This window comes from Ranitomeya variabilis, chromosome 2 (assembly GCF_051348905.1).
Source record: "Ranitomeya variabilis isolate aRanVar5 chromosome 2, aRanVar5.hap1, whole genome shotgun sequence".
In the NCBI taxonomy this organism is placed as follows: domain Eukaryota; kingdom Metazoa; phylum Chordata; class Amphibia; order Anura; family Dendrobatidae; genus Ranitomeya; species Ranitomeya variabilis.
In genome coordinates, this window is record NC_135233.1 from 1078154323 (window position 1) to 1078168102 (window position 13780).

At 46.4% G+C, this 13780-nt stretch overlaps 1 protein-coding gene across 1 annotated transcript in view; it reads right to left on the reverse strand.

The window, feature by feature from the left end:
* The window catches only part of LOC143808707 (cytochrome P450 2K4-like), a 142148-nt gene that overhangs the window by 40990 nt on the left and 87378 nt on the right, over positions 1-13780 (reverse strand). Inside the window, exon 7 of the mRNA XM_077291637.1 lies at positions 12438-12579. Coding sequence (XP_077147752.1) covers positions 12438-12579 — 142 coding nt within the window. The remainder of the gene's footprint in view (positions 1-12437; positions 12580-13780) is intronic.

Here is a 13780-nt window from a genome sequence, read left to right on the forward strand (position 1 = left end):
TGCTGCAAAATGTCTTGCTGGGAATGTTGAAACTGCAGCATCTCTTGTTGAAGCCTTTGCTGACTGACCACAACTTGCTCCCAACGTTCGTCCATTTTTCCAGCAGACTCGCACAACAATCTGCAGCACTCTCTGGGTGTATGCCTTAGTTCACTGTCCGCATTCTCCACCAAATGTGATGCAGCGGTATGACCATACACAGTGAAATGGCAGTGACCCAAACAAGTTCAAACAAAATGTTCTTTTATTGTGTTACTTCACACAGTTAATATAGTATATGGCTTCTTCATACAGTCCATTAATAATGCATGGCTATATGACGCAGTCAATACACAGGCCGAACTTCCCTCTGTCCAGTTTCCCTGGGTGACCGCACGCCGGTAAGAAGTCTCTGTACTCACTCAGTGCACTGCACTCTTTATCCTCTGGAGTGCAGCTGGGTACACGTAAGACAGCCCAAGACGCAGGGTGTCAGTCTCTCTGGTTCTTTGCAAAATTAAGCTTGCAAATTAAATTGCAAAATTCTCATGTAAATAATTGTGCAAAGAGGGAACCATCATACCATTAAAAAACACTGGTGAATTTTCCTGGGCCCATCCAGTATGTGGGTTCCAAGGCCTAATGGGGTGCATATGACTATGCAGCAGGGCTCGCCTTCCTGCCAATGTATAAAACAAAGGAGTATGGATCACAAAATGCATATTGTGAAGCAGATTTTCATGGACACATCCACTATGTGGGTTCCAAGACCTAATGGGGGTGAATATGACTGACTACGCAGTAGGGCTCGCCTTCCTGCCAATGTATAAATCAAAGGAGTATCGAGGACAAAATGCATATTGTGTAGTGGATTTTCCTGGACCCATCCAGTATGTGGATTCCAAGGCCTAATGGGGGGCATATGACTATGCAGCAGGACTCGCGTTTCTGTCAATGTATAAAACAAAGGAGTATGGAGCACAAAATGCATATTGTGAAATGGATTTTCCTGGGCCCATCCAGTATGTGGGTTCTAAGGCCTAATGGGGGGCATATAACTGACTATGCAGCAGGGCTCGCCTTCCTGGCAATGAATAAAACCAAGGAGTATGGGGCACAAAATGCATATTGTGAAGTGGATTTTCATGGGCCCATCCACTATGTGGGTTCCAAGGCTTATTGGGGTGCATATGAATTGGTAGCAGGACAGTCCTTGCATTCAATGCAACATTTTTTCAGGAGGCCCTCCTGGACATCTTATGAAAGGGTTATTGTGGTGAGTCGTAATTCATGGCAGCCCATCCAATCAGCATAGGCTACAACAGCTTAGGAGACCCGCTGTTTCATAATGGCCCTTTAAGAAGATCAATGCCACCTGATGCACCAGTAAAAACAGGCCCTGTGACTTTAAGAGTCCCTCCTTCGTACATGAAACAAGATGGGTCTGGTTATGTGTCACACACCACATGGCCAGTATTAAATGTTACAATGACATTTCCCAGTGAATGCATTTGTAGTGGTTGAAAGCAATGTTAAAGTTGAAAAACTCTTCAAAAATGCTGCGTCTGAACTAAGCCTAAGTGGGGGAGGAAATTTTTGGTCTGGGGTTAAATATTTGGCCTTACAGGCAAGTAAAGGATGTACCTTGACATATTTCAAAGCAAAACCCGTTTTGGTTTCGTTTTCATGTGTTTTTTGTGGCACCAGGAAAAATGGCATGACTCTCGGAAAAAAATGATTAAAGCTGTAAACTAGGAGTCAGGTATGCTTCCAGGGACGATCCCCATGATGTTCCTGTGTCATTTGAGTAGTGTATCCATCATTTTCAGACGTTTTTAGACCTTAAAAGAACCCCAGGGGGGATCGTGGTAAAAATACTCGGGTCTCCCATAGACTTATATTGGGCTCATTGTTTTGGCCGAGTACCCGAGTATTCCAATTAGCTCGACCCGAGCAACGAGCACCCGAGCATTTTAGTACTCGCCCATCACTAATTGTGTACTTATATATTAAATTTCATTTACAATATACAGGGAAATGCTCCTTGTATTATATGGTTCAGCAATTAATACAATAAATAGTGTAAAGTGCTAAGAAATGTGGGAACTGAGGATAGAAAGGATAAAATTCTGAGGAAAATGAAGAAATGAAGAACTGAGAACTGTTAGATTAGTCAGGTAATAGACCTGTCCAAAGAGATGTGTTTTTAGGTCACACTTACAACTGTGAACACTGGGAACTTATCAGATGGGGTAGTTCATTCTAGGGAACTGATCCAACACAAGAAAGCTCCTCAATGTATGAGTGGGAGCTTTAAATTATAAAGGATGTTCATCTTAGATCATTAGCAGAACGGAGAGCACAAGTAGGGTGGTGCACTGAGATGAGGAGGAGATGTAAGGTGGTGAAGGGCTGAGGGCATGTGTTGGGTGTTAGATATAGATAACAGAACAGACATAGGGTGCTGCAGCACTGTGGATGGAGATCACAGTTAGGGTGGTATACAGAGACAAGAGTGTTCAGCTCAATTTGTAACACTGTAGAAAGCTTTGATGGTGAGTGTGATAAGTTTATGTTGTATTCTATAGTGCATGGGTAACCAGTGCAATGACTGGCACAGAGAAGAGTCGTCAGTGGAGTGGATGTACAGAAATATGATTGTGACTACTGTATTAAGTAGCTGCTACAAAGGCAAATAAAATAATGGGATATATTAAAAGAGGCATAGATGCTCATGAGAAGAACATCATTTTACCTCTATACAAGTCACTAGTTCGACCACACTTAGAATACTGTGCACAGTTCTGGTCTCCGGTGTATAAGAAAGACATAGCTGAACTAGAGCGGGTGCAGAGAAGAGCGACCAAGGTTATTAGAGGACTGGGGGGTCTGCAATACCAAGATAGGTTATTACACTTGGGGCTATTTAGTTTGGAAAAACGAAGGCTAAGGGGTGATCTTATGTTAATGTATAGATATATGAGGGGACAGTACAAAGACCTTTCTGGTGATGATCTTTTTTACCATAGACCGGTGACAGGGACAAGGGGGCATCCTCTACGTCTGGAGGAAAGAAGGTTTAAGCATAATAACAGACGCGAGTTCTTTACTGTAAGAGCAGTGAGACTATGGAACTCTCTGCCGTATGATGTTGTGATGAGTGATTCATTACTTAAATTTAAGAGGGGACTGGATGCCTTTCTGGAAAAGTATAATGTTACAAGGTATATACACTAGATTTCTTGATAGGGTGTTGATCCAGGGAACTAGTCTGATTGCCGTATGTGGGGTCGGGAAGGAATTTTTTTCCCCATGGTGGAGCTTACTCTTACCACATGGGTTTTTTTTGCCTTCCCCTGGATCAACATGTTAGGGCATGTTAGGTTAGGCTATGGGTTGAACTAGATGGACTTAAAGTCTTCCTTCAACCTTAATAACTATGTAACTATGTAACTATGTAACTATGTAATTAATGCTCCCTTACTAATCTCACTAACTCACCCCTCCCCCTGTCTGACCACAACCTACTGACATTCTCTTCCCTCTCCTCTCCTAGTGTGCAACCCCCACTCCATGAACTCCCTCGCAGAAATCTCAAACATCTCAACTTACAATCACTCTCTGAGTCCCTTCTCCCTCTTACCGACATAGCCTCCCTTCATGACACAGATGCTGCTGCTGCTTTTTATAACGCCACAATAACAGCAGCACTCAATTCGGCCACCCCGCTCATACATAGCAAAACTCGTACAATCAACAGGCAGCCCTGGCTGACCAGCCTGACTAAAGAACTGAGACGGGCTTCCAGGATCGCTGAGCGGAAATGGAAGCGATCCCGCTCTGCTGACCACTTCACCGCATACAAGCAGTCCCTCGCCAGCTTCAAGTCCGCGCTCACTGCCGCAAAACAAACTTACTTCTCATCTCTCATATCCTCCCTGTCTCACAACCCTAAACAGCTTTTCAACACTTTCAATTCTCTACTCCGTCCCCCAGCACCCCCTCCTGTTGTGAATTTACTTTTTGGCTCCCTCTAGTGGCTACTAGTGATTTGACTCTGGGTTTGTCAGTCATTCCTTTTATGCTCACCTGGGTCGTTAGGTCAGGGGTGTTGCTATATAAGCTCCCTGGACCTTCAGTTCAATGCCTGGCAACGTTGATATCAGAGCTAATCTGTAGTGCTCTTGTCTACTGATCCTGGTTCCTGCTTGATTAAGCTAAGTCTGCTTTTTGCTTTTTGCAATTCGTTATTGTTTGCATTTTTTGTCCAGCTTGTATATTATCTGTATCCTGACCTTGCTGGAAGCTCTAGGGCGGCTGGTGTTCTCCCCCCGGGCCGTTAGACGGTTCGGGGGTTCTTGAATCTCCAGCGTGGATTTTTGATAGGGTTTTTCTTGACCATATAAGTTATCTTACTATATTCTGCTATTAGTAAGTGGGCCTCTCTGTGCTAAACCTAGTTCATCTCTGTGTTTGTCATTTCCTCTTACCTCACCGTTATTATTTGTGGGGGGCTTGTATCCTACTTTTGGGGTCCTTTCTCTGGAGGCAAGAGAGGTCTTTGTTTTCCTCTTCTAGGGGTAGTTAGCTCTCCGGCTGGCGCGAGACATCTAGCGACCAACGTAGGCATGTTCCCCCGCTACTTCTAGGGTTGGCGTTAGGAGTAGATATATGGTCAACCCAGTTACCACTGCCCTATGAGCTGGATTTTTGTACTTTGCAGACTTGCTGATATCTCTGAGACCCTCGCCATTGGGGTCATAACAGTTTGCCAGGCCAGTACTAAATGTTAAATGCATTGCAGAAGTGGGATTATAAGAAAGAAAGTTCTGAGTTTTTTTTCTCTCTCTCATTTTTTTTTTTTTTCTTTTCCCCTTTACCTTTGAGTGACTTGTGATTGCTGCAGACATGAATGTCCAGACCTTGATTACAAGTGTGGACCAGCTTGCTGCTCGTGTGCAGGGCATACAAGATTATGTTACCAGAAATCCTATGTCAGAACCTAAGATACCGATTCCTGAACTGTTTTCCGGAGACCGATTTAAGTTTAGAAATTTCAGGAATAATTGTAAATTGTTTTTGTCCCTGAGACCCTGTTCCTCTGGAGACTCCGCTCAGCAAGTGAAAATTGTTATTTCTTTTTTACGGTGCGACCCTCAGGATTGGGCTTTCTCGCTGGCGCCAGGAGATACGGCATTGGCTGATATTGATGCGTTTTTTCTGGCGCTCGGTTTGCTTTATGAGGAACCCAATCTTGAGATTCAGGCAGAAAAAGCCTTGCTGGCTATGTCTCAGGGCCAGGACGAGGCTGAGGTGTATTGCCAAAAATTTCGGAAATGGTCCGTGCTGACCCAGTGGAACGAGTGTGCATTGGCTGCAAATTTTAGAAATGGCCTTTCTGAAGCCATTAAGAATGTGATGGTGGGTTTTCCCATTCCCACAGGTCTGAATGATTCCATGGCCCTGGCGATTCAAATTGACCGGCGGTTGTGGGAGCGCAAAACCGCAAATTCCCTCATGGTGTTATCTGAACAGACACCTGATTTAATGCAATGTGATAGAATCCTGACTAGAAATGAGCGGAAAATTCATAGACGCCAGAATGGCTTGTGTTACTACTGTGGTGATTCTGCACATGTTATCTCAGCATGCTCTAAGCGTCTTACTAAGGTTGTTAGTCCTGTCGCCATTGGTAATTTGCAACCTAAGTTCATTCTATCTGTAACTTTGATTTGCTCACTGTCATCGTATCCTGTCGTGGCGTTTGTAGATTCAGGTGCTGCCCTGAGTCTTATGGATCTGTCATTTGCCAAGCGTTGCGGTTTTGTTCTTGAGCCATTAGAAAATCCTATCCCTCTTAGGGGTATTGACGCTACGCCATTGGCAGAAAATAAGCCGCAGTTTTGGACACAGGTTACCATGTGCATGACTCCTGAACATCGGGAGGTGATACGTTTTCTTGTTCTGCATAAGATGCATGATTTGGTTGTTTTGGGGTTGCCATGGTTACAGACCCATAATCCAGTCTTGGACTGGAAGGCAATGTCAGTGTCAAGTTGGGGCTGTCATGGAATTCATGGAGATTCCCTGCCCGTGTCTATTGCTACTTCTACGCCTTCGGAAGTTCCGGCGTATTTGTCTGATTATCAGGATGTCTTCAGCGAGTCTAGGTCAAGTGCATTGCCTCCTCATAGGGAGTGTGCAATAGATTTGATTCCAGGCAGTAAGTTTCCTAAGGGAAGACTGTTTAATCTGTCGGTACCTGAACATACCGCGATGCGTTCATATATCAAGGAGTCTCTGGAGAAGGGGCATATCCGTCCTTCTTCTTCCCCTCTTGGTGCGGGATTCTTTTTTGTGGCTAAAAAGGACGGATCTTTGAGGCCTTGTATTGACTATCGGCTTTTGAATAAGATCACTGTCAAATTTCAGTATCCTTTGCGGTTGTTGTCAGACTTGTTTGCCCGGATTAAAGGTGCCAAGTGGTTCACCAAGATAGACCTTCGTGGTGCGTACAACCTTGTGCGCATTAAGCAAGGAGATGAATGGAAAACCGCATTCAATACGCCCGAAGGTCATTTTGAGTACTTGGTGATGCCATTTGGGCTCTCTAATGCACCTTCAGTTTTTCAGTCCTTTATGCATGACATTTTCCGGAAGTATCTGGATAAATTTTTGATCGTTTATCTGGATGATATTCTGGTTTTTTCTGATGATTGGGACTCGCATGTGGAACAGGTCAGGATGGTTTTCAAGATTTTGCGTGAAAATTCTTTGTTTGTTAAAGGCTTAAAGTGTCTCTTTGGTGTACAGAAGGTTCCCTTTTTAGGGTTCATTTTTTCCCCTTCTGCTGTGGAGATGGACCCAGTTAAGGTTCGAGCTATTCATGATTGGACTCAACCCTCGTCAGTTAAGAGTCTTCAGAAGTTCTTGGGTTTTGCTAACTTCTACCGTCGTTTTATCGCTAATTTTTCTAGCGTTGTTAAACCGTTGACGGATATGACCAAGAAAGGCTCTGATGTGGCTAACTGGGCTCCTGCTGCCGTGGAGGCTTTCCAGGAGTTGAAGCGCCGGTTTACTTCAGCGCCTGTTTTGTGCCAGCCTGATGTCTCACTTCCCTTTCAGGTTGAAGTGGATGCTTCGGAGATTGGGGCAGGAGCCGTTTTGTCGCAGAGAGGCCCTGGTTGCTCTACTATGAGACCTTGTGCCTTTTTCTCTAGGAAGTTTTCGCCGGCAGAGCGAAATTATGATGTGGGCAATCGGGAGTTGTTGGCCATGAAGTGGGCATTTGAGGAGTGGCGTCATTGGCTCGAGGGTGCTAAGCATCGTGTGGTGGTCTTGACTGATCACAAAAATCTGATGTACCTCGAGTCTGCTAAACGCCTGAATCCTAGACAGGCCCACTGGTCATTGTTTTTCTCCCGTTTTGACTTTGTGGTTTCGTATTTACCAGGTTCTAAGAATGTGAAGGCCGATGCTCTGTCTAGGAGCTTTGTGCCTGATGCTCCTGGAGTCGCTGAACCTGTGGGTATTCTTAAGGAAGGAGTTATCCTGTCAGATATTTCTCCAGATCTGCGACGTGTGTTGCAGAGATTTCAGGCTGGTAGGCCTGACTCTTGTCCACCTGACAGATTGTTTGTGCCTGCTAAATGGACCAGCAGAGTCATTTCCGAGGTTCATTCCTCAGTGTTGGCAGGGCACCCGGGAATTTTTGGCACCAGAGATCTGGTGGCCAGGTCCTTTTGGTGGCCTTCCTTGTCAAGAGATGTGCGGTCATTTGTGCAGTCCTGTGGTACTTGTGCTCGAGCTAAGCCTTGCTGTTCTCGTGCCAGCGGGTTGCTCTTGCCCTTGCCTGTCCCAAAGAGACCTTGGACACACATCTCTATGGATTTCATTTCGGATCTTCCGGTGTCTCAGGGCATGTCTGTCATCTGGGTGATATGTGATCATTTCTCCAAGATGGTCCATCTGGTTCCTTTGCCCAAACTGCCTTCCTCTTCTGATCTGGTTCCTGTGTTCTTCCAGAACGTGGTTCGTTTGCACGGCATTCCTGAGAATATTGTGTCGGACAGAGGATCCCAGTTTGTTTCCAGGTTCTGGCGATCCTTTTGTGGTAGGATGGGCATAGATTTGTCGTTTTCGTCCGCTTTTCATCCACAGACTAACGGACAAACGGAACGAACTAATCAGACTCTGGAGGCGTATTTGAGGTGTTTTGTCTCTTCTGATCAGGATGATTGGGTGACCTTCTTGCCGTTGGCTGAATTTGCCCTTAATAATCGGGCTAGTTCTGCCACCTTGGTTTCGCCATTTTTCTGCAACTCTGGTTTCCAGCCTCGTTTTTCCTCGGGACATGTGGAGCCTTCTGACTGTCCTGGGGTGGATTCTGTGGTGGATAGGTTGCAGCGGATCTGGAATCATGTGGTGGACAACTTGAAGTTGTCACAGGAGAAGGCTCAGCGTTTTGCCAACCGCCGCCGCGGTGTGGGTCCCCGACTTCGTGTTGGGGATTTGGTATGGCTGTCTTCTCAATTTGTTCCTATGAAGGTCTCCTCTCCCAAATTTAAGCCTCAATTCATTGGTCCTTACAAGATATTGGAGATCCTTAATCCTGTATCCTTTCGCCTGGATCTTCCGGTGTCGTTTGCCATTCACAACGTATTTCATAGGTCCTTGTTGCGGCGGTACGTTGTGCCTGTGGTTCCTTCTGCTGAGCCTCCTGCTCCGGTGTTGGTTGAGGGCGAGTTGGAGTACGTGGTGGAGAAGATCTTAGATTCTCGTCTCTCCAGGCGGAGGCTTCAGTACCTGGTCAAGTGGAAGGGCTATGGTCAGGAGGATAATTCCTGGGTGGTCGCCTCTGATGTGCATGCGGCCGATTTAGTTCGTGCCTTTCACGCCGCTCATCCTGATCTTGGTGAGGGTTCGGTGACCCCTCACTAAGGGGGGGGTACTGTTGTGAATTTACTTTTTGGCTCTCTCTAGTGGCTACTAGTGATTTGACTCTGGGTTTGTCAGTCATTCCTTTTATGCTCACCTGGGTCGTTAGGTCAGGGGTGTTGCTGTATAAGCTCCCTGGACCTTCAGTTCAATGCCTGACAACGTTGATATCAGAGCTAATCTGTAGTGCTCTTGTCTACTGATCCTGGTTCCTGCTTGATTAAGCTAAGTCTGCTTTTTGCTTTTTGCAATTCGTTATTGTTTGCATTTTTTGTCCAGCTTGTATATTATCTGTATCCTGACCTTGCTGGAAGCTCTAGGGCGGCTGGTGTTCTCCCCCCGGGCCGTTAGACGGTTCGGGGGTTCTTGAATCTCCAGCGTGGATTTTTGATAGGGTTTTTGTTGACCATATAAGTTATCTTACTATATTCTGCTATTAGTAAGTGGGCCTCTCTGTGCTAAACCTAGTTCATCTCTGTGTTTGTCATTTCCTCTTACCTCACCGTTATTATTTGTGGGGGGCTTGTATCCTACTTTTGGGGTCCTTTCTCTGGAGGCAAGAGAGGTCTTTGTTTTCCTCTTCTAGGGGTAGTTAGCTCTCCGGCTGGCGCGAGACATCTAGCGACCAACGTAGGCATGTTCCCCGGCTACTTCTAGGGTTGGCGTTAGGAGTAGATATATGGTCAACCCAGTTACCACTGCCCTATGAGCTGGATTTTTGTACTTTGCAGACTTGCTGATATCTCTGAGACCCTCGCCATTGGGGTCATAACACCCTCCCTCCCCTCTCATTTCTGCAGAAGACTTTGCCTCTTTCTTTAAACAGAAGATCGATACGATCAGAGAAAGCTTTGGCCCACAGCGCCCACTGCCCCTCTTAGCTGCTCACCCCTGCTCCTCCAAAACCAGCTTCTCCACCATGACAGAAGATCAGCTCTCCACCCTCCTGTCAAGATCACACCTCACCACCTGCACGCTCGACCCGCTCCCATCCCACCTCATCCCTAACCTTTCCACGGTCTTCATCCCAACCCTAACGCACCTCTTCAACCTCTCACTCACAACAGGTGTCTTCCCCTCATCCTTCAAGCATGCCAAGATCACTCCCATCCTCAAAAAGCCCTCCCTCGACCCATCCTCTGTGTCTAGCTATCGCCCGATATCTCTTCTTCCTTATGCCTCTAAATTGCTGGAGCAACACGTCCATCTTGAATTGTCCTCTCACCTCTCCTCCTGCTCCCTCTTTGATCGATTACAATCTGGCTTCCGTTCCCATCACTCAACTGAAACTGCCCTAACTAAAGTCACCAATGACCTACTAACTGCCAGGAGCAAGCAACACTACTCTGTCCTCCTTCTCCTGGACCTGTCTTCTGCCTTTGACACTGTGGACCACTCCCTTCTGCTACAAATCCTCTCATCTCTTGGCATCACAGACTTGGCCCTTTCCTGGATCTCATCATATCTGACAGATCGGACATTCAGTGTCTCCCTCCGCCACACCACCTCCTCACCTCGCCCCTTGTCAGTCGGTGTTCCTCAAGGCTCTGTTCTAGGACCCCTTCTCTTCTCCATCTACACCTTCGGTCTGGGACAGCTCATAGAATCCCACGGTATGCAGTACCATCTCTATGCCGACGACACGCAGATCTACCTATCCGGACCTGACCTCACCTCCTTACTTACCAAAATCCCGCACTGTCTGTCTGCTATTTCAGCCTTCTTTTCTGCTCGCTTTCTACAACTGAACATGGACAAAACAGAATTCATCATCTTTCCCCCATCTCACTCTACCCCTCCACCCGACCTATCCATCAATGTCAATGGCTGCTCACTTTCCCCAGTCCCACACGCCCGGTGCCTCGGGGTGATCCTCGACTCTGCCCTCTCTTTCAAGCCACATATCCAAGCCCTTGCCTCCTCCTGCCGCCTCAAACTCAAAAACATTTCCCGGATCCGCGCATTCCTTGACCGCGACACCGCAAAAACACTAGTGCATGCCCTTATCATCTCCCGCCTCGACTACTGCAACCTCCTACTCTCTGGACTCCCCTCTAGCACTCTGGCACCACTCCAATCCATCCTACACTCTGCTGCTCGACTAATCTACCTGTCTCCCCGCTATTCCCCAGCCTCTCCCCTATGCCAAGCCCTTCACTGGCTTCCTATCACCCAGAGACTCCAGTTCAAAACCCTCACAATGACCTACAAAGCCATCCACAACCTATCTCCTCCATACATCTGTGACATGATCTCCCGGTACCTACCAACACGCAACCTCCGATCCTCTCAAGACCTCCTTCTCTACTCCCCCCTCATATCTTCTTCCCACAACCGCATCCAAGACTTCTCCCGTGCTTCCCCCATACTCTGGAACTCTCTACCCCAGCACATCAGACTCTTGCCTACCATAGAAACTTTCAAAAAGAGCCTGAAGACTCACCTCTTCCGACAAGCCTACAGCCTGCAGTGATCCTGAACCTACTGAACCGCCGCACAACCAGCTCTACCCTCTCCTAGTGTATCATCACCCATCCCCTGCAGACTGTGAGCCCTCGCGGGCAGGGTCCTCCCTCCTTATGTACCCGTGTGCCTTGTTTTTGCTCATGTTTAATGTTTGTCTATATTTGCCCCGTACTTCACATGTAAAGCGCCATGGAATAAATGGCGCTATAAAAATGAATAATAATAATAATAATAATAATAATAATAATTAAGGATAAATAGGATAGTCTAGAGAGAAGAAGAACGATAAGCAGTAAATTGCAGTTGTCAAGATTAGAATCAGAGCAACAGTAAGAGTTTTCGTAGTTTCAAAGGTGGGAAATGGTTGTATTCTGAATAATTTTTTGAGGTGCAGGTGATTTGGGCATGTTAGTGACTGGATATAGGGAGTGAAGTAAAGATCTGACAATATTATATCCACCATGTGTATCCTATATTTTTATACTTTGTCTTTAAATATGTGGATGTGCGATTGCATTGAACATGTTACAATGTCTGAGCTAAATGACAAAAATGCATTTCTTACTTCAATTCATTGAGAAGCTATTTGTAAGGCCGGTCCATGTGGACTCACTCATGCTCTCTTCCTCTGTGCTCAATGATATGATAATGATAAGTGATGAGTGAGTATACCCGTTGCTTGGGTTTTCCCGAGCACACTCGTGTGATCTCCGAGTATTTGTTCGAGTTCGGAGCCTCAACTGCATGATTTACGGCTGCTGGACAGCCTGAATACATGTGGGAATTCCCTAACAAACAGGCATTCCTCCCATGTATTCAGCCTGTCTAGCAGCCGTGAATCATGCAGCTGCGGCAAGGAAAATGAAATCTCAGAGCACTAACAAATACTCGGAGACCACTCGAGCGTGCTCTTAAAACCCGACCAATGAGTATACTCGCTCATCACTAATAATATGTTAAAAAATAAATAATATTGGTGAAGGACCTTATGTGATCTTAAGTTGTATACTCAGTATATTTTTAATCTTTTAAAATCCTTTTAATTCATTTCTTACATTGAATTTCTGGATATTTCATCATCAGAAGGATCCCCCAAGTCAATGTGGTTGATATGGTCTCCATTCCAGCCCCAAACAAATCTGCCACCAGAGTAGTTAAATTCTCATTGTGATAAAACTGTGTGGATTCTGGTTTTCCCTGGAGAAAAAAGTAATATGAAATGCTGAATATTGTCTTTTATCTATTTTTTTTCTAGAGTACTCATTTAAATATTTAAATACTATACTAGAGAATAATCTAGAGTATTATTACTGGAAGTAACCATCTTCTGCCTTTCCTAGGACATAAACCCAATTTCTAGTTAATAAACCCAAGCTTAAGACAAAGTATCACTGATCCTGAAATTATCCGACAACGTACATCATTGAGACAATAAACCCCAGTAGCACGTATTCGTTATTCACAAGTTCCACCATCACCTTTCTCAGATGACTGTTCACAAATCCACTGTCTGTGTCCAAAGTTCATGGGCTTGGTAAGCTGAGTCACCATCGGTGGACCTTTAAAATTTTTCTCGCCTATTCTCTAGGTCAAACCGTATCTATATATATATATATAAGAGGCATCGTAATTACTCGCTAATCCCGCCCCCTGCACAGTAGCTCCGCCCCCACCCCATTACCACACACAATCCCGCCCCCCACCACATCAACACACACAATCCCGCCCCCCACCACATCACCACACACAATCCCGCCCCCCACCAGATCACCACACAAAATCCCACCCACCACATTACCACACACAATCCCGCCCCCACCACATCACCACACACAATCCTGCCCCCACCACATCACCACAAACAATCCCGCCCCCACCCGATTACCACACACAATCCCGCCCCCACCACATCACCACACACAATCCCGCCCCCCACCACATCACCACACACAATCCCGCCCCCCACCACATCACCACACACAATCCCGCCCCCCACCACATCACCACACATAACCCCGCCCCCCACCCCATTACCACACACAATCCCACCACCCACCACATTACCACACACAATCCTGCCCCCCACCACATTATCACACACAATCCCGCCCCCCACCACATCACCACACACAATCCCGCACCCACCCCATTACCACACAAAATCCTGCCCCCCACCACATTACCACACAATGCCGACCCCCACCACATTACCACACACAATCCTGCCCCCCACCACATCACCACACACAATCCCACGCCCCACCACATTACCACACACAATCCCGCCCCCCACCTCATCAACACACACAATCCCGCCCCCCACCCCATTACCACACACAATTTCGCCCCCCACCCCATTACCACACACAATCCCTCCCCCCCACCACATCACCACACA